This window comes from Diadema antillarum, unplaced genomic scaffold (genome assembly GCF_040938485.1).
Source record: "Diadema antillarum isolate AM-2024a unplaced genomic scaffold, OU_Dant_1.0 seq00000565_RagTag, whole genome shotgun sequence".
Lineage (NCBI taxonomy): Eukaryota > Metazoa > Echinodermata > Echinoidea > Diadematoida > Diadematidae > Diadema > Diadema antillarum.
The window spans coordinates 1,211,494-1,235,838 of record NW_027271504.1 but is presented as its reverse complement, the minus strand read 5'-3'; the positions used below and the strand labels follow the sequence as shown (position 1 = coordinate 1,235,838).

Here is a 24,345-nt window from a genome sequence, read left to right as displayed (position 1 = left end):
TCCAGGCTAACTCGAGCATGGAGGCAACTCCGCCATATTTCAGACAATATTTACATGCAGTTCGTGATCGCCATATTTCATACACAGACGCACATTCATTTTGTATGCTCGCGTGCCAAATAGAATCTCTTTGATGCGCACGTTGTATCAAATCGGCCCCTAACTGTGACCAGCCAGAACGTGAAGTTCTCCCATAGTACAACTGTACAATTCAGAGGGACAACTCGGCCCCCCCGTCGAACCCCTGGGGCGAACCTTTTTAGTTAATATTTCGTATTTTCCGCCATTACCCAACGAATACATGTATTTTGTTATTACAGCATTATTCCACACATTTCTTAGGCATACATGTACATTTTGGAGTAAAATTTGACTGTTCTGCAGGCGAACAAGAACTATGTTTTACCTTTAACACACAGCACATCTTATCTTGGGTCTTAGTGACACAAAATACATAAGGAAAAGTTACAGAAAGAGACAGATACAGACAAAATTTACAATTTCTCTCTTTCCACAATGCAGATCTATGATTGCGGGATTTCTGCATTGGATTAATTGCACTTTACCTCAAAAATTGCGAGAAATGCTGCTAAGGAGAAGCATTGCATTTCTAAGAATCCAACGTGACAATGGAACTTGTCAGGTGACAAAGTCATGTGACCCAGTGGATCTACTTTTAACACACGCCCTTGACATATCAGGGCAGTCAGTAACCTGATGGTTACAGGCATGGCAAAGGAATCAAGCTGGATGTCCGGGAGAACACAAGCCCTCCAACAGGCATGGAAGCATGGGCCTTCTTCACTCGATGGTTGTCATGACAACCACTCTCCTCATCTGCTTGACTTGGAATGGCTGCCAAAGAATGCCCAGACGCACACAGCACCAGACACCAGCAGGGCTCCCCTTTAGAGGAAAGAGAACAACAGAAGAGTCTACAAGATTTTGCTCTTTCTTTTGTAATCAGAAATATCACATACTCTACACTGGTCAAAATATACATCTTTTATTTCATCATCTGAGAATAAACTGGCATATCATCTATTTTGCTATAAAACCTCCCTCAAGTGAGAATACTACCTCAATATTTTCAATATCTCCAGACAGGATAATCTATCCAACAGGCGAATCAATGGTTCATTGAATAGATTTTGGTTATACACATCTTTATAAGGAAGAAGCACACATATAATGAGTAAGAATTCTGTATTCTCAAACTATCCCTTGATTCTAATACCTATCCTGTCAATTTAAAGTATTCTCTACTCTTTTTGCAATTTGGAACATGTGTAGAATGCAATCAAAATATGGAGTTGTGTTATATGATGTGAAAACCAAAAACCAAAAACCAAAACCAAACCAACCCCCCCCCAAAAAAAAAAGCAAAGCAAAACAAAACAAAACACAACAAAACAAAAGCAGCAACAACTCACCAGAGTCCCATCCTAACTCTCGGGCTATGATAGAGGGGGCTGTACTTCACCACAGACAACTTTTGGTGATTCCTGAAGGCCCTCATAATGTCCTTGCTCCTAAAAGTGTCCAAGAAGAGAATTTCACAAATTTGACAAAAGCCAGATATCTTCAAGAGATGATCATCAACAGCATTTAGCCCCTATTGTGGTACCTTTATTTTCATTCCATTTTTCCTTTCTCTTTAGATATGATAGCAAACAGAATCTAAAGCACCAGATTCCAACCCTCATCTCAAACTTCCACCTGGTCTGGCAATATGGACTCAAACTACTATGACATATGCAACTATGGAGCAAATCAAATTATCTTGTCTCATGGAAAGGAAGAAGTTGAAATATTGTATGAGCTACTGATTTAATCTTTTATCTAATTATTTGTTTTCCTTTTAAACTTGGCTATTTCAGTGAACTTCATTTGTTCATACTTTTGCAGATGTGGTTACTTCTGTACAAACTTTGCTGCCTTTTGATTTACAGCACCTGACAAATTCTCTATCGCCCACTTCCAGTCACTATTTCAAGATCACCATCTTTCCAACAATGTTTCCTCATTCTCTAGAACAAATTATTTGGTATAGAAAGAAATAACTGGATGGGGGAGAGGGGTTAAGAAGACATCCGTCCATGGGCAGTTAGTTGTCTGCAAAATATTGACAATCAATGCTACACCAGCAAAAAAGACAAAGGAGTTCTGCACCCACCCTCCGTACGTTGCCACAGCAAGCAGAGCATGTCGCCTGTCAATCATCTGGACGTCCACGGAGCTAAATGCTCCAAAGGTCTGGGCAAGCTGGGGGAAGAGGAAGAATGCCCATAAAAGTTTGGTCAAAAGGATCGTTTCTACCAACTCTGAAATAGACAGTTTCCAAGCAACAGTTGATACTACAAATGAAAGGGTTCCATGGTACAAGACAACAGATCAAAGCCAAAAGAGATTTCATTCAAATCAATACCTTTAATTTCAACATCAGCTCAATAGGCTACAAATATATACAAGTTTCTTTTCCTTTAGTGATTTATATCCAACAGAATTAGAAATAAATTCAATAATTACTGGTAAACCAAAACTGTTTTCAGGAATATGTCAAAGTGATTATACTATGGTAAGAAACTATGGGAGTTTCATTACAGATATTTTCCTCTCTAAATCTTCACATATTACCCAAAATAGCCTTTGAATTTCCTTGAAAGCTCTCCATATGGACAACATGCTTTCTGATGCCAAAGCCAGACATCTCAACCTTTCTGACTGAAAAATAGTGATGATTTAGCTCAAAAGAAGGAAAGAAAAAACAGTTCCGATAGGAGTGTGTAGCAAAATAATCACACACACACACACACACAAAAAAAGGAAACTCCTATTAAAACAAGTGCTGAGAATTGTCAAAATTCAGATTCTTTTCTCCAAATTCAGGAAGGGTTGGGAAGTTTGCAAAGCGAGACGGAACATCTCTCACATATGGGCAAGAAGGGTCAAGGGTCAGCTCACCTTGCCAACATCCAGTGACTGGGTGAGCCTCTTGGATGAGATGTGGAGCCACTGTGGTCTCAGAGAGGGGGGATCAGGCCCTCCTAGGTCCTGGGAGGGGGGAGGAGGGAGGAGGGAGATGGGGAGGGGGATGGCAGTGGGAGGGTAGGGATGAGAAATATGGGAATGACATCATTACATGTAGGCGATATGCTTTCCCAGTTTTTTGTTTACTGTAAAATGAGGAATGTTCACGTGCATTTTAATTTTGGGAATTTTGCGATCGCAAAGATCTGCGAAATTACAATGCATGCGAAAGTTCTTGTCTACACTATATGCATTGAATGCCAGTGGCAATTCGCGAAAATTTTAAGCTGTTAGAAAGGTCGTTGGCTCCAATTCGCGAAAATTTTATGACGCGAATATATCATGTTTTACAGTAATAGGTTAGTCCTCATGGACAGAGCATTGCGTGAAGCCCCATAAGACTCATTTTGTCATTCTGGAGTGAACCAATAATTCCTTCAGTGAAAGTACCTTTCAGTAAGCAATCAATAATCATGTGGCCTGCTAATTAATATGGCAGAGACGAAGAAGTCATAGAAAAGAGTTGAAGTACTGCCATGTAGGAGGTCCAAAAGGCTGTGTCTTGATCTCCAGATGAATGAATAAAAAGGTGAAAGTGCACGAACGTGCGTCACACGAAAATGGTATCTGCATTTCAGTTTGTGTCCTTGCTTTTTATAATTAGTCCTTGCACAACATGCTCCCCATTTTTATGCCCTTTTCTCTAGCAAAATAAGCTGGACATTTCAGCTTTGAAAAACTGATGCATGGCTGCAGAACAAAATTTCCCATGAATGAATGGCAATCTTCAGCTGCAGTGTATAAGAGCAGGGAGAAAATGGAACTTTTTAAATCTTGATTTGAAGACAAGGATGCGGTTATAGATTGGATTTGTAATACATCTTTAGATGGCAGTCATAACCCAGGGTCACAACCTCAAGATAGAGGGTGTATGAAAATTAGACAGGCTTGAAAGAAGAGCACTGCAATTTTTATAAGAAGTTTAACCATCCACAAGTTACAATGATTATAAAACAATCTCTTCATTGAATAGTTACACAAGTCAACCTGGTAAACAGACCGATGTTTTCATAAAATTCAGATAGTGGGTGGTGTTGGGTGGGAGTGGCAGGCATTACTGCATACCGTATTCAAGTCCATTTTTTTTTTAATACAAAAAACAGGTCCAACATGGTTAAGTGCAAATCCTTTGTTATTCATAGTGATATCATATTTCAAGAATATGAGCCAATAGAAAGAATGGAGAATAAGACATTTTCCCTGTTACACTAGCATCACATCTGCTTTTTTTTAAAGCACGCTGACACTACGCGACCGTCCGACTGTAGGTTTGACGTCACCAAACACCCATGTGTCAGGTCTTAGGACTAGGTCACAGGAACTGATCGGAAGGTTTTGGCATGTTGATTTTTTTTTTTTCAAATGGTCATGCGTTTATAGCTGGCTAGCTGCTTATAGCTACGCTCATGTGTGGGAGGCAGGTTGCAGGTCCTAAGGTCAGGTCGCACAGTGTGCGTTGCCAGGTCACATGACCTGATCTCATGGTTGGAAGGTCATATGACTCAGGTCATGTAGTGCGTAGGTGGGCTTCACAGAAAACAAGTCAATTGAGGTCATGTGAAAACCCAAGACTCCATCTGGTTGGACACACAGAACAATTCACTGATTAATTGATGCACACTCTGTCCACTCTTCATCTATTTCTGTCTCATCATTGCTCTGGGCATGTACATAAATACAGCCCTCATACACAAACAAGTAGGCTTCACTTACTCTGAAAAGAAAAGAAAAGAAAAAAACAACAAAACAAAGACCGTTTCTACGGCTGCATCAGCACTATAGGTACAAGTACACGTATTGTAGAATATTTTCCAAAGTTTCAGGAGCAGATAGAATCAATGATTCCCCAACTCTGGTGGGTGAAAGTGGGGATGTACCTAGAGAACAGCAATTTCCAGTTCGGTGGCTCTCCACACTTCGTATAATTTCCGGCATCCCTCATTAAAATGGGGCGTGTATACCACTGTCTATGGGCCAGCTTCTGTACAAGCATTTCCTCATCAGCAACCAAGGTGTTAACCCATTACGTGCTTTGAGTGCTGAATGATACAAGAAAACCCCATGGTATTGTACTCACACTGTCCCTCGCACAGAAAGGGTTAACAGGTACTACTCACCACATGGCTGACCATGGCTCGTATGATGTTCACCTTGTTGATGTACGGCTGCAGCTTCCACTCGTACTCCCTGAAGTCAAGTGGCCTGATTGCCATCCCGCTGCCGAGAAATCGTGTCATAGAGATTTGCATGTTTGTATCATTAATTTTTTTGGACATTCAAGGTAATGACCATTCAATTCATAAGACATTTAATAGGAAAAACACAAGCAAAAGTTTGATGGGCCTCTCTTCATGATGTTTTTTCGTTCTTTTCCCTGGAAGACATATCTTGCTTTAATGAAGAAATACATAAGGATTTGTTGCATAAGAAATGATCATCACTATCATCAATATACATTTTGGATATTATGCCCTTTTGCATCAACAAAACCACACAAAAAGCACACACACAAACACACAGATAAACACAGACACAGACACAGACACACACACACACACATACACACACAAAATGATTACAAACACTCCTCTACTCCTACTCCTGGGTAAACACATGGGTCCAAATCTCCACAGCTTGCTTCTGTAATTCCACCGAACATTTCTTTCTGGGTTTTTTTTGAAAGCCATACAAGCAAGGACTTTGTCACTGACGCTCCGTGAGAGGAGCAACTTGCTGACATTCATCAATTCAGTTTGTGAAGCCATAGTCACATAATTGCCAGCAAGGAGTGGCATTTGACGACGAAAGAAACCCAAACTGTGCAACGTTGACTGTAATGTGCATGTATACAAGTGATTAGAGGATAAGTTCACCTTCATAGACACGTGGATTGAGTGAATGCAGCAATATTAATAGAACACATCAGTGAGAGTTTGAGGAAAATCGGATAATCCGTTAAAAAGTTATGAATTTTTGAAGTTTCTGCTCAGTCACTGCTGGATGAGAAGAATACTACAGCTCGTGATGTCACATGAGTACAATGATATAAAGAAAATATAAAGAAAATTCAACATTTTTTCACTTTTCTAGCATAATAAAAGCACACTTGACTTGCCTCTTTCAGAAGGCAGGGGGGAATTATTGTCCTAACATAAGTCAGTGACAAGTTGAGGAAATGTGCACTCTTTTCAAAAAATGAAATTTTGTCAAATTCTCTTTATATTTTCCTTCACCTCATCACTTTTTTTCACTTTGTATTGTTCTACGCATGTGACATCAGACACTGTAGTAGTCTTCTCATCCAGCAGTGACTGCACAAATACTTCAAAAATTCATAACTTTTGAACGGATTGTCCAATTTTTTCCAAACTTTCACTTGAGGTTGTAGATGACTTTGTGTACTTTGGATTTAAATTCAATTATAATGGTAGTTTTAAAAAGGCAATTTCTAAACAAGTCACACAAGCTAGAAAAGCACTTTATAGTATGTTGGTCAAGGCTAAAAAGTTACAGCTCTCTGTGGACACATAGTGCCATCTATTTGATCATCTTGTTTTACCTGTTTTACTCTATGGTTGTGAAGTCTGGGGCTATGAGTGTATAGTCCAAATTGAAATCTTAAATAGGAAATTCTTAAGAAAAATTTTGCTTGTGAACAAATGTACTCCTGATTGTATGGTTTATGGTGAAACTGGACGTGGAGTAATTTTGAACTATATTAAATGTCGAATGATTGGATTCTGGTTGAGATTAGTCAAGGGAAAAGAAACCAAACACTCATGTACAATTTTCAAATTTCTTCTGCATTTACAAGGAGACATACACTCCCCGTCAAAATCACAATGGTTATTATTAATCGCAAATATTGTTTATTATGCAGGGCTAGGGAATGTGTGGTAAGCACAAGGGGGTGGATTTAGTGCTGCATGGATTTCACACACCTCAAAAGTTAGACTTTTTGATATGTTTATTCAAGAGTGGAGAGCAGCAACATGGTCAAATAGAATCTGTACAAATCATAGAATGTTTAAGGATAATTTGATGTTAGAGAAGTATTTACAGGTCTTGTGTAAGAAAAGATTATATTACATTAAGTAAATTTAGATGTAGATCTAATGGATTACCCGTTAATAAGGGCAGGTTTGATGCAAGCCTGACAGATAAATTGCATTGTGCTATATGTTCATCCGACGATATAGGGGATGAATTTCATTATATTTTTGTTTGTCCCTTTTTCAACAAAGAGAGACTATTGTCTTTACCAAGTAGCTTGACGGCCAGTAGACCAAGTACATTACATATGGCCAAATTATTCAATTAAACTAATGCTTGCCATTTGAAAAAACTAGCCAAATTTGTCAGAATTATTATGTTTCAGTTCTCTTCAATACCAAAGAAGAAAGACAGTAGTTTTGTAGAAAGTGAAGTAGATGTGAATGTTTGTACACGTAGTGGTAGAGTAGTTAAACGTCCTTTACGCCTTGTTTTGTAAACATATCTATTTATATCTGTTATTTTCAAATGTACATGCACATTATCACTTATATTTTTGTATTCATGTATTGTAAATATGTTTGTACTCTCATACCCCGAGAGGGGATTGATAGAGTCAATAAAATCTTACAAATCTTACTAATATTGCTGCATTCACCCAATCCACATGTACATGAAGGTGGACTTGTCCTTTAAGTGACATCAACAGTAATTGTCAAAGCTTGGGCAGGGCTGCCCTGATTGATGTATACTTAAAATCTTAACCCCTAATCTGCCGATCTACTGAATTTGGACCAAAGAGATTTTCCCCAGTGACTGCTAGAGTGCGGGGTCTTCATACGCCCTGTACCATTGTTTTGTGAGCGCAAGGGGAGCATTGGATGACAACGAGGCGGTAGGCTCACCCCTCGTGCTAACACGCTAGCAAACGAGCAACCGAGGAGAAGCCAAAATCAAGTGCGTACTCGCGTAAAAGTTCAGAAGTTCGCGTAATACGCGCTGTAAAAATGAATACTTAGTACGCAAAGTCCGCCATTACTAAGTGGTACAATGGCGGCCCCCATGAAATCACTGACTCCATTGTAGAGTCCGCCCTCTAGTGGTGGGGAGGAGAAAAATCTCTTTGATTTGGACACACAGGCTGGAGCACTTTCTTTGCCGATGATTGGCGCAGATACCCGGATTCTTATTGTCAATGAATAGAAATAACCTTATCCCCCTAATCCTTTATCATGTCACCCTGGCCTTCCTGTTGGACTGAGGCACATTATTACACCTGGGTGGGCTTGCTAATCTCTTTGTAGGTCAGATTTTGAATTGACTTGATACTTAATGCTGGTGAAAAAGCTTGGGGAGTTAAGTTATTAGTGTCTGGGCACATACAAGGGCTACAGCTGTACGTACATGAAACAATCTGCAGTGTACTGGCTGTGCAATTTGGTCCATGTGGTATATATATTAAAGTAGACATGACCACCTCCACAAACACACACACACACACACACCAATGGGAGGATTATGGTTACCGGTAGCTATATGGATTCCACCTCTGGGGGCAGTATAACAAGTTTGTTACCATGATTAACTACTGTCTCCCAGTCTCTTTTTACAGGGAAATCCCACTTTGACATTAATAACAAACTAGAAATGTCGCTATGGCGACTTATGCCTCCGCCATAATGCATGATTCTCCCAATAGGTGTATAGTACAATGTCTTCACAATGTGTGATGACAGTTTCACATAACTGGCAAAATATCGAAATAACAGGTTTGTCAGAAATATCTTAAATGTTCACTTTTCACGAACTGGGTTTGCTATACCTGTCTATTAAAGAGTGCAGATACACATATTTGGGGAATTGAAAATTTTTACTTGACTTCTGACCGACCTTATTATAAGTTTATGCATTGAGTATAATTTTCAAGGTACTGTAAAACATGATATATTCGCGGCATGAAATTTTCGCGAATTGGAGCTGACAGCCTTTTTCGCGGCATGAAATTTTCGCGAATTGCCACTGGCGTTCAATGCATGTAGTGTAGACAAAAACTTTCGCGTGCATTTTAATTTCGCGAATTTTGGCGCTCGCGAAATTCGCGAAATTAAAATGCACGCGAAAATTTTTCGTTTTACAGTATGAAGAAAGAGTGTAATTACAGTACAAAATATATCTTCTTTTTTTTCATTTAAACCTGACCTTTGACCCTTAACCTTTGACCTTTGACCTTCTGACTGGAAATTTCCAGGAGAATCTCCATTAAAGGACAAGTTCACCTTCATATACATGTGGATTGAGTGAATGCAGCAATATTGATAGAACCCATCAGTAAGAGTTTGAGGAAAATCGGACAATCCGTTTAAAAGTTATGAATTTTTGAAGTTTCTGCTTAGTCACTGCTGGATGAGCAGACTACTACAGCTTGTGATGTCACATGTGTACAACGATATAAAGAAAACATAATATTTTCACTTTTCTCGTATAATAAAAGAACACTTGACTTCCCTCTTTTAAAAGGCAAGGAGGAATAATATTACCCTTAACATACGTCAGTGATGAGTCCAGGGAATGTGCACTTTTTTCAAAAAGTAAAATTTTGTGAAATTCTCTTTTTATTTTCGTTATATCGTTGTACGCATATGACATCATACACTGTAGTAGTCTTCTCATCCAGCAGTGACTGTGCAGATACTTTAAAAATTCATAACTTTTGGACGGACTGTCCGATTTCCCCCAAACTTTCACTGATGTGTTCTAATATCATTGCTGCATTCACTCAATCCACATGTATATGAGGGTGAACTTGTCCTTTAAGTAATACATGTACATATATTAAATTTTAAAACTAATAATGCAATCATTGCATATACTAGTATATGAGGGAAATAGTAACATTTTGAGGAGTTGACCTTGACCTTTGACCCCCTGACTACTGACCCATGACCCCTAAATTCCCTAGATAATCCCTGCCAGTCAGTACATGCATATGTACCAAGTTCCATGAAGATACATTGAACCATTTGCGAGAAAAGTGATATTGCAACATTTTCACCTCACCTTTGACCTTTTGACCTTTGACCTTATGACATGAAACTCTCACTGGAGAATCTTTACGCAGTAGTACATGTCTACACTAAGTTTCAAGAAAATAACTGCGGGCATTGCATAGCTATGGGGAAAATAGCAACTATTTTTAGCATTTGACCTTGACCTTTTGACCGCTGACCTCTTGTCAATGTCACTAAAATCTACTCAACTAATTCTCGCTATCGCCAATGACGCAAAAAGTACCCGGATGTTAATTCAAGTGTCATTTACGGTGCATTATGGGATAGTCCGGTAGCAAAGTCACTTCCGTTCGTACGCGCGTGATACGTGACTAATGCTATTTACACACACAACCGACCGTATTCTACGTGTACTTACTGTTTTCTCGACTTGAATTACAGCTTTAATATGATTTGAAATTTCTCCATTCTTAAGAAATTGCTGTTAATACGACTATTGGTTGTTGCTGCGAAGCTGCCATGTGTTGTTCGAACGACAATAAATGAAAAAAATCTGCAGAAATAGGACCCTTACTGGCATGCGAGACGTGACGTGGCCGCAGTACGTGCACGCGCAACTTACTAGTACATTGTAGTGGTAGTAGCACTAGGTAGTAGTAGGCCTAGTGCCTACGTACATTGTACGTACTCACTTGGAAGAAGTTGCTTCGAACAGGATAAGTTCGAGATCACTGTTCGTTCCCGATTGTGTTCGCGACATTTCGACAGAGAACAAATAAAAAAAAGATGGGCATTCCATGACGATATCCAGGTGGGTGAATATTTTCCAGCATATTTTCAGCGTATGCAGAGATGACTGATCTGTGATGTGCACATCGATCGCATGATCAAGCAGTATGCTGTACCGGTATGTGTTAGCTTATGCGCTGCGTGCAGTAGTGGTGCATGCTAATGCAAGGCCGGCCGCCGCCGGCGGGCGGGGACTACAGTGTACGAGTATGACAGGCCTGGCCACACGCTGGCTCGGGCGGTACAGCGGCATACTGTACTAGTACCATAGAGATGTAGTGTGGTCGGCACAGCGCTATAGGTAAGGTACACGTACGCGCACGCTAGCGTTGTGCAAATTATGCCCCACACCGGAAGTGCCCTTGCTACCAAGTGCACTAAATCTTGACGAAAAAGCCACATCCGGGTACTTTTTACGTCATTGGCGATAGCGAGAATTGTCCCATCATACATCATCCTTGGACCAAGTTTGGTGAAAGCTGCTTCATCCAGTTTTGAGTTATCACATAAACAAATGAATTTTAGGATTTGACCTTGATCTTTGACCTTTGACCTCTGTCTGATTTCACTGAAAAACTAATCAAGTAATTGTCCCATCATACATCATCCTCCAACAAAGTTTTGAGTTATCGTGTGAACGGATACAATTTCATGATTTGACCTTGACCTTTGACCTTTAGCCGATTTCACCCAAAATCTAATCAAATCATTGCCCCATCATACGTCATACTTGGACCAAGTTTGGTAAAATTCCAGTAAATATTACTCAAGTTATCGCGTAAACGAAAGCGGACGGACGTACGGACGGAAGGACGGACAACCCGAAAACATAATGCCTCCGGCACCACTTCGTGGCGGAGGCATAAAAAAAGTTAAGAAACAGAGGAATTGTCATACATGTACTGTGATACCACTGATAGAACCAGAAAAATGACTGAAGGACATGTAGTGGATTTTGTGGGGAAAATGAAAAAGTTATGCCTAATTACAAAGTGGTCAATAGGTGCATTACAGGCAAGAGCATTTTAGGCTGTGGAAGTACCCGTTAGTGGGCGTCACTCAGAAGAAATGACCTTAATTTTTTTGAGTGCCCTCTTGCAGTTTGATTTGATACCATTCTATTTCTTCTTTTTCTTTGCATTTTCTTCAACACAATATGAACACACTTACTAGTAATATAATTGCAAAAGACAATAGCTAAAAAAAAAGTAATGCAGGAGACCTTCACCTTAAGCTATTATTGCTTGATCTTGATGGAGACCTCATTAACACAATTACAGACTACATTACACGGCCGTCTGAACATTAGCTTTACAGACAGCTAAGGAGAAGGGATATACATGTAGAAGTTGACTCTGGAGTGCAAATATGAATACAGTGCGTGTTAGTGTGTGTTCATGTGACACGAAAAAAAAAACTAGAAATGTCGCTATGGCCACTGGTATGCCTCCGCCATAATGCATGGTTCTCCTAATGGGTCTATAGTACAATGTTTCACAATGTGTGACGACAGTTTCACATAACTGGCAAAATATCGAAATGACAGGTTTGTCACAAATGTGTTGAATGTTCACTTTCCTTGAACTAGGTTTGCTATATTGTCTGAGAGTGCAGGTACATGCATTTGGAGATTTGAGGATTTTTACTTGACTTTTGACTCTTTTATAAGTTTAAGCATTGAGTAATTTTCAAGGTATGAAGAAAAAGTGTAATTTCAGTATCAAACAGAAAAATATTTGCATTTTAGCCTGGCCTTTGACCCTTATCCTTTGACCTTTTGACCTTTGACCTTCTGGCAGGCAATTTCCCAGAGAATCTTCATTAGGTAATACATGCATATATTAAGTTTCAAGAAAAATTCGGCAAGCATTGCATATATATGAGGGAAATAGTGAAATTTGAAGAGTTGACCTTGATCATCCAGCTTCATCCAGTCTTGAGTTATCACATAAACAAATAAATTTTAGGATTTGACCTTGATCTTTGACCTCTGGTCGATTTCACCCCCATTAATTGCCCCATCATTCTTTATACTTGGACCAAGTTTGGTAAAATTCCACCTAATATTACTCTAAGTTATCGCATAAAGAATGGGGACGGATGGACAACCCGAAAACATAATGTCCCCGGCACCCTTCAGGCGGAGGCATAAAAAGCAGATTTGAATAAGCACTTTGAACACAATTCCCCAATTTACAAGGTTCATTGAAAACCCCCCTCCCCCCAAACCCCCCCCCCCAAAAAAAAAAAAAAAACAAAAAAAAACACCAAACAAACAAATGAACAAACAAACAGTCACTAACTTTCTCCCTGCCTTGTCAGTGCATCAAAACTTTTTTCCATACCTCTCTTTATTTCATAAAAATTTACAAACCTTTGAGGACTGATTGATAGGCTAACTACTCCATCAATGCCATTCCCTGAATGCTTCTGTCCACAAGCAGTATTAAATACCAGCATAGCTGCTTGGGAATGAGAAGATTCTTGTTGGATATTAGATCCTGGACTTTAATATTTATATGTACTAAACAATTACTTATGGTTGGATATTTTTTCTATTTTATGTGACCCTCAAACATGAAATTGAATAAAGACTGGCCACCATTCAATCAGGTTTTGTTTTGTTTTGTTTTGTTTTTTCAGCAATTTGATCAAATCATTCATTCTTCTCTTGAAATTAATTGTGCATTTGAGTGAACATGTGCTGTCTCTATACAAGCAAGACGTAGTTGGGAAAATCTATCCGTGTTTCCCTTCAAGAATGAGAAATGTGCTCCCGTGTCCTTTGTGATAGGCTCATCAGACTTTCTGTACGAGCACAATGGACTGCAGAGATTGAAAATGAACAACCCCTTTAAACCTCTCAAGTAAATTTTCTGATCAATGCAGCATTACACACACACACACACACACACAAATTGGAGTCAATCACAATTTTCTTACCTTGTGTCCTTGGCACTGATGAAGTGGGCAAGCCTGAGAAACACTGTTTAGGAAAGAAACAAAACATACAAACATTACTTTAAAAAGAAAAATATAGGACAAAAAAAGTGAAATTCACAAAGATAGGATAGACTCTCACATAATGATTTCAGATGTGGCGTGTCTTTGTTTGTCTTTATACATCAAGTGCACACATAAATGGGGAATTTGTGTGATGTCTGCAAACATATGTATGCTCTTTCCAGGTGATGCAAGCTATGAGAATTTTTAATATCGTCGGTTGAGAATGATAAGGGCGCTAAGTTGCCACAAAACCCATAGTGTTCAAGACCATTTAACGCCCTTCTCATTCTCAACAGATGTTTTTTTTCCCCACATATTCTTCAAGACCAAGCAAGGAAGTTGATTTAACACTGTAACAAATTTCAACATTTTGTGTTGTTTTATGTACAGCAAAAAAGAGTTTGCACACAAGCAGTACCACTGTCAAAGATCGAGGCAAATGCCCAGTGCCTGTTGTATGCTGCATTGGTTGTCTACCTTACAATCAACTGCTGTATTTTTTTTTTTTTTTGGTTATACTTGCAAACTTCTGCTCAACTTTTCAACAATGCACATGTATTTCTTCAAATGCACAGGACTTTATTTGGAAGAAAAACAGATTGGAGTAATCTTTGATCCCCACTGTAGCAAGACGACCCCTAAACCACAGTTTCATCGTCAGCAGAGACTCCAACTCTCCCGCTTTCGACGGGAGATCTCCCGCCGAAAGCCCATTTTTACAAAATCTCCCGTTCTCCCGCTTGAGATTTAATTTCTCCCACCCTGGCTCTGTGTCTCCCGTTGGAAAGGATTTCTTACTTATTGCCATCGTATGTCAAAAAATAAGCCTCAGGTAGCACGAAAGAGCATCTAGAACCCTAGAGCTTCCAGGGCCCTTAAACGGGCAGTGAACCCTGGCTGCAAGGAACTTCGCGCACATCAACTTGGAGTCTCCCATTTGCTAAGGGTTTCAGGCGGGAGAATTTCCAGATCAGAAGGTGCTTGGGGTTGGAGTCTCTGCATCAGTGCACTATCTAAAGCCAACACACACATAATGACGTCACATAAACACAACAACACATAAGTTTGCCAAAAGCTCCCCCACAGTGGAAGACGAGTCATGTGACATGTCACAGATGGAAACCATGGTGACATGGGGTATACAAAGATTGCCACTCACCGTATCCTGTTGCATAGGCGTCAAAGCCTGCCTCGTGAAGAGGAGTCTCGGTGCCTGTAAGACAGATAACGGGATATCTAACATGAAACTACCATGGGGTGCAGTTGGGGGGTTGGGGGGGTGACACAGCGATGGTGAACTTTAACTTTCATCATTGCCAATGGCAACCTGTTCTTATACTGTGTTTGGAAAGGCAATTTGGAATGTCAGCTCTGTGAGGGTCAATCAGTTGAATGAAAACACTAAAATACAAAAATTAAAGATTCCCTTTCATTCCATCATATTTGACAACAAAGTATAGTATACGTACACTACTACGAAGAGGTTAAATTTCACGAGAGAGACCAAACTGATGTGGAATACTGGACCCAGAAGTGACACCAATATTGATGGAGATAAAAATTTAATTGTATTTCCGATGAAAAAACACCACTACATGTGGCCTGAAGCCAAATACATGAGTGTCTGATCATTTGTATTTAACTACAGTGCAGAGCATTCATACTTTCTCCGCTGGAACACAACCTTAGTTGACTTCAGGCTTTTTCTTTCTTTCTTTCTTTTTCATGAAAACAAATTTTCTGAATCAAACCTGGCAAGAGTGAGTTTTCAAGAATACAAGAAGCACACACTTGCTACTTTTGGTTAGACAGGGCAGCACACACTTTCTACCCATAGTCCCCTATTTCACATTACCCCTACATTGGCCATACATACTGTATTATCTCTCACACGTTGAAGGACAAAACCACTTTTTTTCCCCACATGGAAAGCTTTAAAAGTTATATTCCTCATTCAAAAAAAAAAAAAAAAAAGGTTATTGAAAGATGCGATGAGAGGTTTTTAGAATAAAAACCCACGATATCATGCCCCTAGATATGAAGGTCCATCCAGAAAAGAAGAAGAAGAAGAAGAAGAAAAAAAAGATAACACTATTAATTCTCCGCAGAGTTGGATTACTATCACCCTTCTGTCTTACCGTACTTGTCAAAGCCAACCTCGTGACCGATATCTGGAGACATTAGGACTAGCTGCTTTCCTTCAAGACTGTTGAGAAGTGAAAATGGCCATGGACAGCCGAGAAACATTTCACTCAAAACACTCAAACAATGAGAAAACGTGAAAGCTCATATCTACAGAGTGAAGAGAGTAATGGTAGACCCTCATAGGTACTTCTGTCCTATGATTTCCACTCATACATATGGGAAATAACAAGCTCTCTATTGATGGCTACTGCTATGTTCTTATCAAAAATGCTGAATTTTTCGCGGTGCTTTTATTCTTACGAATTTCTTCAATATGTCATTGATCACATGAAGTAACAACATGCTAAAATATTGACAAAACGTAAAACAAAAATTCGCAACACTGCATGAAAAGTCTAGTCTGGTGCCGGCAATTATAGACATGCTTAAGCTGAACTTAATTTTCTAGCAGACTGGATTACTTGGATACAACCACAAGAAAACCTTCCAAACCAAGATTGTGCCAATGACATCATCTGCTAATTACCGGTACTGCAAAAGTACTAATGTGATTGACAAAAGACAGTGGAATGTACCTTCCCACTCGCCCGAGGAGAACACTGCATGTTTTCCTGCAATGTCTTTTGTTAATCATTTCGTAACATGGAAACATACACACTTGTACAAGTTATGCTCGGTCTAGGGATACATTGTATGTGTGTTCCAATGTCTTTTGTTAAATATACCATAATATGCAGTATTTAATGATTAACAGACGATGTTACTTGCCGAATCTTGATTTGCAATGAGTTCTATCTTTGTGGGCATATCCACGTGATCTGAAGAAAGATAGCAGGAAAATTATCATAAAATATATGACACATACTTACATACTTATGTGGCTATATATTTGATGTTGAAGGTATGTATCATGAATCACAAAAGTCAACATGCATTTGGATTATATAGTTCCTTTATAAAAACTACTAGGTACTCACGATGAAAGATGTTCCAAGAGGGAGGCTAGGAATGTCTGGGAGATGGGAAGTCCTGCCTCATTCATGCTCTGAAGAGGAAAAAAAAAAAAAACCAAGCAAACCAAGAATAGAGTTGACATGCTGCCACTGTCTCCACATTTTATCTTCCTCTCTCCAGGAGAGAACAAAAGCAGACTGATATAATAAACAGGTTTTTCTGAACTCTCTCATTCCCTGTAGCATATTGCTGCTGGGACCGCGCACATGGGCCCAACTTTGTGGGATTGATTGCCAGAGAGAGACAGAGGAGAGATTGATCGAGAGGAGAGAAGAACTATTTTGGCCCTTCACACAGGCACCTTTATCTTACATATTTAAAGACTATTCAAGAAATGAATCATGAAATATATGACAAATTTGGTGCCTGGAGCTTCCATGTTACTGTACATGTATATCTGACAAAGAGAAATTGATTACCTATTGACAGCTTCCATTCTTAATACTTTCAAAGAATCAGTTGATAACACTGATCTAACAATTAATGGAGGCATAAAAAAACACCAACAAAAAACATTTTCCTGTAAACCTATCAAAGCGTGTGGTATACTCTTCTTATAAATCTTATCATGATATGTCAACTTATGAAAACAAATTTTCATCACAGTCATCATAATCATGAAACCTTTCCGGCAAATGTTAAAACAAAAGTTAGGACAGGTACCTTTCGCATCTCAAATGCCAGGAACTTAGTGTCGTACACCTTTGGAAAAAGCTGGTGTATCTCTCTTTTGAAGGTTGCGTAACTGCCTGAACAAAAGCATAAAAACAAAAAAAGATGAATGTGAAGACATGGTGGCTAAGACAGACATATAGATAGAAAAATACATAGATAGATAGATAGACAGATGGATAGATAGATGGGTAGATGGGTAGATAGATAGATAGATAGATGGGTAGATGGGTAGATAGATAGATATATAAATACTTACAATTGTAAATAGACATAGACAGATAGATAGAAAGATAGATGGGCAGATAGACAGATAAATAGGTAGATAGACAGATGGGTAGATAGATAGATAGATAGATAGATAGATAGATAGATAGATAGATAGATAGATAGATAGGCAGATAGATGGGCAGATAGGTAGATAGATAGATTGGTAGATAGATAGATAGATAAATAGACAGATAGATAGATAGATAGGACATGACATAGTGGGAGAAAGAGTAAGAACATCAGTTTGCTTTGGAAACTATACACAGTGCTAGTATTTTATGTTGTAAGGGAACTTTGCAAACTTAACAACATACAACATTTTGAACACTGATCCTCACATGAATGTAGCATACACATGTGCATTTCTCCCATCATTATTGTACTCCATGATCACAAATTAAACCACTCACGATATTGTCAAGGTCCAGATTTGCGAATAATTATACTTGCTAAATATGTTGCATATGCAGTAATGTACATGCAAACTGGATTCCAAGTATTGAAAAGTGTTTCTGGAGCACACATTAATAGAATAACTCGCTACGTCAGGGTGGAAGAAATATCCACAAATTTGAATATGTTTATAGTGAACTGGTCTATTACCTGGAAGTGGATTTTGAAATTTCTGGAACATTAGCAAGAGGTCAGTCAGTAGATTGTGTCCAATCAAGGGCTGAGGATAAAAGAGAGAAGGTCAAAGGTTATGTGAGCCAGCGTGACAGTAAATTTCAATCTCCAGCTGTGAGGTAAGATGTAATGTGATGGCTTTTCATGACAGACCATTTGCGGCCACCTCCCATGTTCCACATGAAGCTGCAGTCAAGTTCAATGATGCTTTCACTCTTAAGAAATCCATATATCTCATAAAAGTGCTGGACACATATTACACACAACTGGTTTCATTTAATATTGTGCTCATACAATATAAGCAAGCCTGGGAACAATCCATTTTGTTTCTCTCTGAACACATAACTTTTGGAAACACTACATAAAGACATCTAGTGCCTCATCAATTGTTCTACTTATAAAAATTGATATCATATTGACAACAGTAATCACCTAATGAGCAAAAATACTTCACAGACACTCTCTGCCAGTAATTGTCATAGCCCCACGTTTCTGGCTGATCCATTATTTCAGTCAATGCAATGTCTTTAACTAATATTCACAAAGAAAATGTCCTCATAATAGCTCTGCATTATTGACCATTGAAATATGTTCCGTTTCCCTGGAACTTACCTTTTTACTCTCGCTAATGGCACGGAAGACTTTGGTGAACCCCAGGAGCAGATCTACTATCCTTGAAAAGAAAAAACAACAGACACTTTAGATGTGTAGCCATAGGGTTCAAAGCAGGAAGAATTATAACTACATTGTACCTCACACAACATGGTTTAAACATTTGAAAGTGCAAGATATGTGTTAGGCAAATCATAAGTGGTATTGGTACCTTGAATATTCCCCTACACTCCATACCTTTGCAAACACAGAATTGAAAATGGTTCAAGGAAATATGGAACTGCAAGCAAAGGAGAATTTGGTGCTCTACAACATTTCATGATGATGTTCATTTGAGCAAGAATACACTTTATGTTTTGCTTACTTGTACAACATTAAACAGACAACTTTGTTGCAATCTGTCAGCAAATAAGAGAAAAATAAACCAACAGATTACTAGTGTTAACAATGTGGTAACATTGACTTTCAATTTTTAGTATCAACACTCAAATCCTCTACTGACAAATGTAAATTAGCCAATTTGAAAGAGTCTGAATTTGCATGCCGTCAATCCCTCGTTTGAGGCGAGACCCCAAATTCCGCCTCCGAAAGTGGGGTGCGTATACCGCTTTCATATTTCTCGTTTGGGAGTTGGGAGTCGAAGTACTTGTCCATTGCAAATAAACTTTCTGCTCAGGCGTGACAAACCTGGAGGCCAAGCCAGGGTTTGATGACTCCAGCAGCTGTCGTATTACGTAAGAGCATGATAAGGATATCTGCCTGTGGCAGACCATTCAAAGTGAACTCAATTTTCTCTATCCTTTTTAAAGTTTTCAATTTTATATTCTATTGAGAAATTCTATGGTCATCCACTTTACATTTCGAACGAAAAGAACTGACCCCTAAATAACGAAAATACAGGAATAAGAAGGAGAGCACTGCCAGTTTGCCGGTGCTATTTGGCAGTGAGTTACAACGCGGAGGTGAGACTACCTCCCTGGTTACAATCAGCCTGCTGACTGGATCGTTGAGAAAGCAGCTGTCGTATTACGTAAGAGCATGATAAGGATATCTGCCTGTGGCAGACCATTCAAAGTGAACTCAATTTTCTCTATCCTTTCTAAAGTTGTCAATTTTATATTCTATTGAGAAATTTTATGGTCATCCATTTTACATTTCGAACAAAAAAAATTGACCCGTAAATAACGAAAATACAGGAATAAGAAGGAGAGCATTGCCAGTTTGCCGGTGCTGACAATGTGCTATTTGGCAGTGAGTTACAACGGGGAGGTGAGACTACCTCCCTGGTTACAATCAGCCTGCTGACTGGATCATTGAGAAAGCAGCTGTCGTATTACGTAAGAGCATGATAAGGATATCTGTCTGTGGCAGACCATTCAAAAGGCGTGTCTTCATCAGCCCGAAGTTCAAACTAGCGGGACATTTTGCGGTCTTAGAAAATAGCCCGATACAGCGAATGTGCGTCTTCATCAGTTCGAACAGCCTGCTTCGGGAAATTAGTCCGAAAATGGACGCATGCGCACTTTGCAATATTACTCTGCCTGGCTCGCGGTTCGAAAGTGGATTTCCCCACTCAAAATCTCCTATATCACCGTATGTACGATTCTACAACCAGGGAGGTGAGCAGTACAGCAAATTCTCTCCAAAGGGATATTAATAACGCTACTCTTTCTTCTGTCCAGTGAGGCATCTTATATGAAATTAACGAATTGCAATGTTTAAACAAATCCAAAATGCACACAATCTGCAAGAATCTTCAGCTAACGTAGAGTGGACCAGAAGAAGAAGTTTACAAAAGAACAGCTAGCATGCACGGCACTGAGTTTTAATAGGGAGGTGAGAGAAATCACCTCCCTGGTTTTAAAGATGACAACAGTAGGCCTATAGTACACATGTGATCCTTGAATACACCGTGCGTGTAATGTACTATACACAATCACTAGCTGCTTGTACATGCGCTTTCCATTGCCAGCTGGCTAACCAGAAGCGTGGAGGGATCGAGAAAATTTCGGGCTGATGGAGACGCACCCAAGATAGCGCGCTATTTCACGAATTAGCGCTCTAGTTGACGAACTAGACCAAGATTTTGGGGGAAATTTTCCCGATCAAATAGCGCGCTATCTGCGTCTTCACTATACAGATAGCGCGCTATTTTGACATCGGACTAGTTTGGTAACCGCAAGATAGCGCGCTATTTTGAAACTTCGGGCTGATGAAGACACGCCTAATGTGAACTCAATTTTCTCTATCCTTTCTAAAGTTTTCAATTTTATATTCTATTGAGAAATTCTATGGTCATCCATTTTACATTTCGAACGAAAAAAATTGACCCGTAAATAACGAAAATACAGGAATAAGAAGGAGAGCATTGCCAGTTTGCCGGTGCTGACAATGTGCTATTTGGCAGTGAGTTACAACGGGGAGGTGAGACTACCTCCCTGGTTACAATCAGCCTGCTGACTGGATCATTGAGAAAGAGAGAGAGAGGGAGAGAGAGAGAGAGAGAGAGAGAGAGAGGGAGAGCGAGATGGAGAGAGGGAGAGGGGGAGAGATGGGGGAGGGAGAAGGGGAGAGACAAAATGGAATGACAATAGTTCCGGTCACTACAGTACAGGCATGCTCTGTCTGCATACGCTGAATGTCTACACTCACACACACACACATACACACACACACACGCACCATGGAGCTACATAGCCCATGCCAAAACCAAAACAATCTCCTCCTCTCGCGGTGCCCCCCCCCCCCCCCCCCCCCCCCTCCTGTGGCGCTGTGGCGATGACTGATGCTTAGATTAGGCCAGGGTCAAGAAACAGGTGTTTTATATCTTTGACTTCAAGTCATTGATTGCCAAGATATGCACTGGCATTATTTACGGGGGTGTAGCCTCTTCAAACGAGAGATTTGCGTCATGCATGGATTTTTTATTTATTTTTTGGTGTGTGTGTGTGTAACATGTACAATTGAATATGAGATGTGTGATTATACATGCTTGTGAATGAGTGTGTGTATGTATTATTACTGATATTTTGTAGATGCGAGTACCTGGTCGTACGCGAGTGTGTAATCCATGAATGACTGAAAATGAAGTAGCCTCATATTACTTGCCATCAAAATGTAGCGAGGTCCAGAAGTAATTCAACACATCATATGAGTCTTTTCAGCTTTGATACTTACTTGTTGCCAATTGCGACTTGATCTGTGTGCAGGGAGTCTTCATTCTCTTCGGCCATTCTCTTGATGGTTAACTAGTGGTGAAACACAAATACAACAGGATTTGAAATATTCGCAATACTTTTGATTGTTTTCAATCTCCTCCACTAAATCAAAAGAGTGATAGATGAAAATGACAGATAGGCGGCTGTAAAACACCTTATCAGATATACAAAAGATATGCAATAACTGGAAATGTTTATAGCAACAACCACAACTACAATGCCGACAGCGATGCCAACGATGATGGCAACAACTTGTACATGGCTGTGTGGAATCCACATTCTGTAGCTATGGCCATTTTGAAGCATGGCATCTAATGTGATAATCATATGTTCATGGGTAAAGCCGAGCTTACCTGCCATGTACTATTGACATCAAACCTTGTGTTGAGGATGGGAAAAGAATCCTGTAGGACCAGCTGAGTCAGCAAACCCTCCAGCTCTGAGAGTGATGAAACGAAAATAATAAATTGTAAACAACAAAAAAACCCAACAACAACAACATAATGACATAGATCTGCTTCTCTCTCTCCTTGCTCATGTCCTCGTTTTTTTTTCAAGAAATTCAGTACTGCAATGCTCTGGAATAGGACTGCCCATTTTCTCCTTCCTTCTTGCTTTCTTTCCTCTTGTTACCTCCCCCAGGGGAGGAGGTTATGTTTTCATTACCGTTGGTTTGTTTGTCTGTGTGCAAAATAACTCAAAAATTTGTTAATGGATTTTGGGTGAAACTTGCAAGAAAGGTTGAGAATGACACAAGGACGAGATGATTAAATTTTGGTAGTGATCCAAAAATATTTATGGATTTTATGAAGGATTTTCGATATTTTGGTAGGTAAGGTCTATGAACTTGGGAGTTCAAACAGTGCATTTTTTAGGCTTTCATACGCGCACTAAAGTGCGTGCTCTTGTTTCTGCTAGGGCGAGGAGTGCCACGCAGCTAAGGGGTGTATGAATTAACAAAGGCTTCTTTATTGGGAAATCGGGCGATTTTTCAGCATGCATACCTATCATTGATCTCTACGGAAGACCACGGTCATCAGTGGAAAGTAGCTGCTTGGCGGAGGTCTACACTCTCAGAGTGCTTTTCTAGTCTCTTATCAAAATTTTCTGACAACCCCAATAATGTTACACGTAAGCATTTATGCATTGTGATGTTATCATGATATCAATCCTGTATTAGGTATATTATGACGCAAGTGTTGCACGTGAGTGCCAGACATGATTGATTTTGATGCTCAATGGCAAGCCACATTCACATAATTGTTTTTAATCAAGGAGTATGATGTACACATTAATTGATGATGACCAGTGAATGGCGGTAAGTTCCGAGTGTTTTGTGCTGGCACGTGTTTCTATGTATGGCCTTTGTGGTGCATGCTTCAATGCCTACTTGAGGTGGCAGCATCATGCTCAAACTCTCAAGCTATTTTCTATCTTCTGCATCCATCATCAATGTAGCACAAAATCAGTTTAAAAAAACAATAATACAAACACTCCAAATTTTAATGAAAAGGGGCAATGGGAATAATAGAGAGAAAATAATGGCGGCTATTAAACAGATATAACGAACACACAACACACTCAAACACACACAATGATGCAAAACAAAATAAAAAAACCCCCAAAACCCCCAAAACAATTACAATGTGGGACAGTTGCCATGCCAACAGCTAGAGAAACAAAAACACAAACCTTCATATTGGCCCAGGACCATTTCATCTCCTGGCTTTGCACCAGATAGCCACTCTGCCACACTATTCCTCGTCTCTCTCTGTATGTCTTTGTCCATATACCTTTTACAAGTGAAGAGGTGACGATGATGCAATAGTTTTTACCACAGAGTTAAGGAAATGCTTGGACAAAGAATAGGAATAAAGGTGAAAGTCATTCTCCAAGTACTT

The 24,345-nt window shown here is 39.5% G+C and overlaps 1 protein-coding gene across 1 annotated transcript in view; it reads right to left on the bottom strand.

Annotated features, from left to right (window-relative positions):
* Positions 1–572: 572 nt before the first annotated feature.
* LOC139735152 (poly(A)-specific ribonuclease PNLDC1-like) overlaps positions 573–24,345 on the bottom strand; it is a 29,183-nt gene continuing 5,410 nt past the window's right edge. The window contains exons 7-21 of the mRNA XM_071645913.1: positions 24,137–24,237; positions 22,798–22,883; positions 22,404–22,474; positions 19,227–19,287; positions 18,591–18,660; positions 17,709–17,794; positions 17,009–17,076; positions 16,025–16,092; positions 15,046–15,099; positions 13,824–13,866; positions 5,208–5,307; positions 2,965–3,054; positions 2,177–2,265; positions 1,434–1,532; positions 573–906 (exon numbers count right to left, since the gene is read on the bottom strand). Of these exons, the coding sequence (XP_071502014.1) occupies positions 834–906; positions 1,434–1,532; positions 2,177–2,265; positions 2,965–3,054; positions 5,208–5,307; positions 13,824–13,866; positions 15,046–15,099; positions 16,025–16,092; positions 17,009–17,076; positions 17,709–17,794; positions 18,591–18,660; positions 19,227–19,287; positions 22,404–22,474; positions 22,798–22,883; positions 24,137–24,237 (1,159 nt within the window). The 3' untranslated portion in view covers positions 573–833. The remainder of the gene's footprint in view (positions 907–1,433; positions 1,533–2,176; positions 2,266–2,964; positions 3,055–5,207; positions 5,308–13,823; positions 13,867–15,045; positions 15,100–16,024; positions 16,093–17,008; positions 17,077–17,708; positions 17,795–18,590; positions 18,661–19,226; positions 19,288–22,403; positions 22,475–22,797; positions 22,884–24,136; positions 24,238–24,345) is intronic.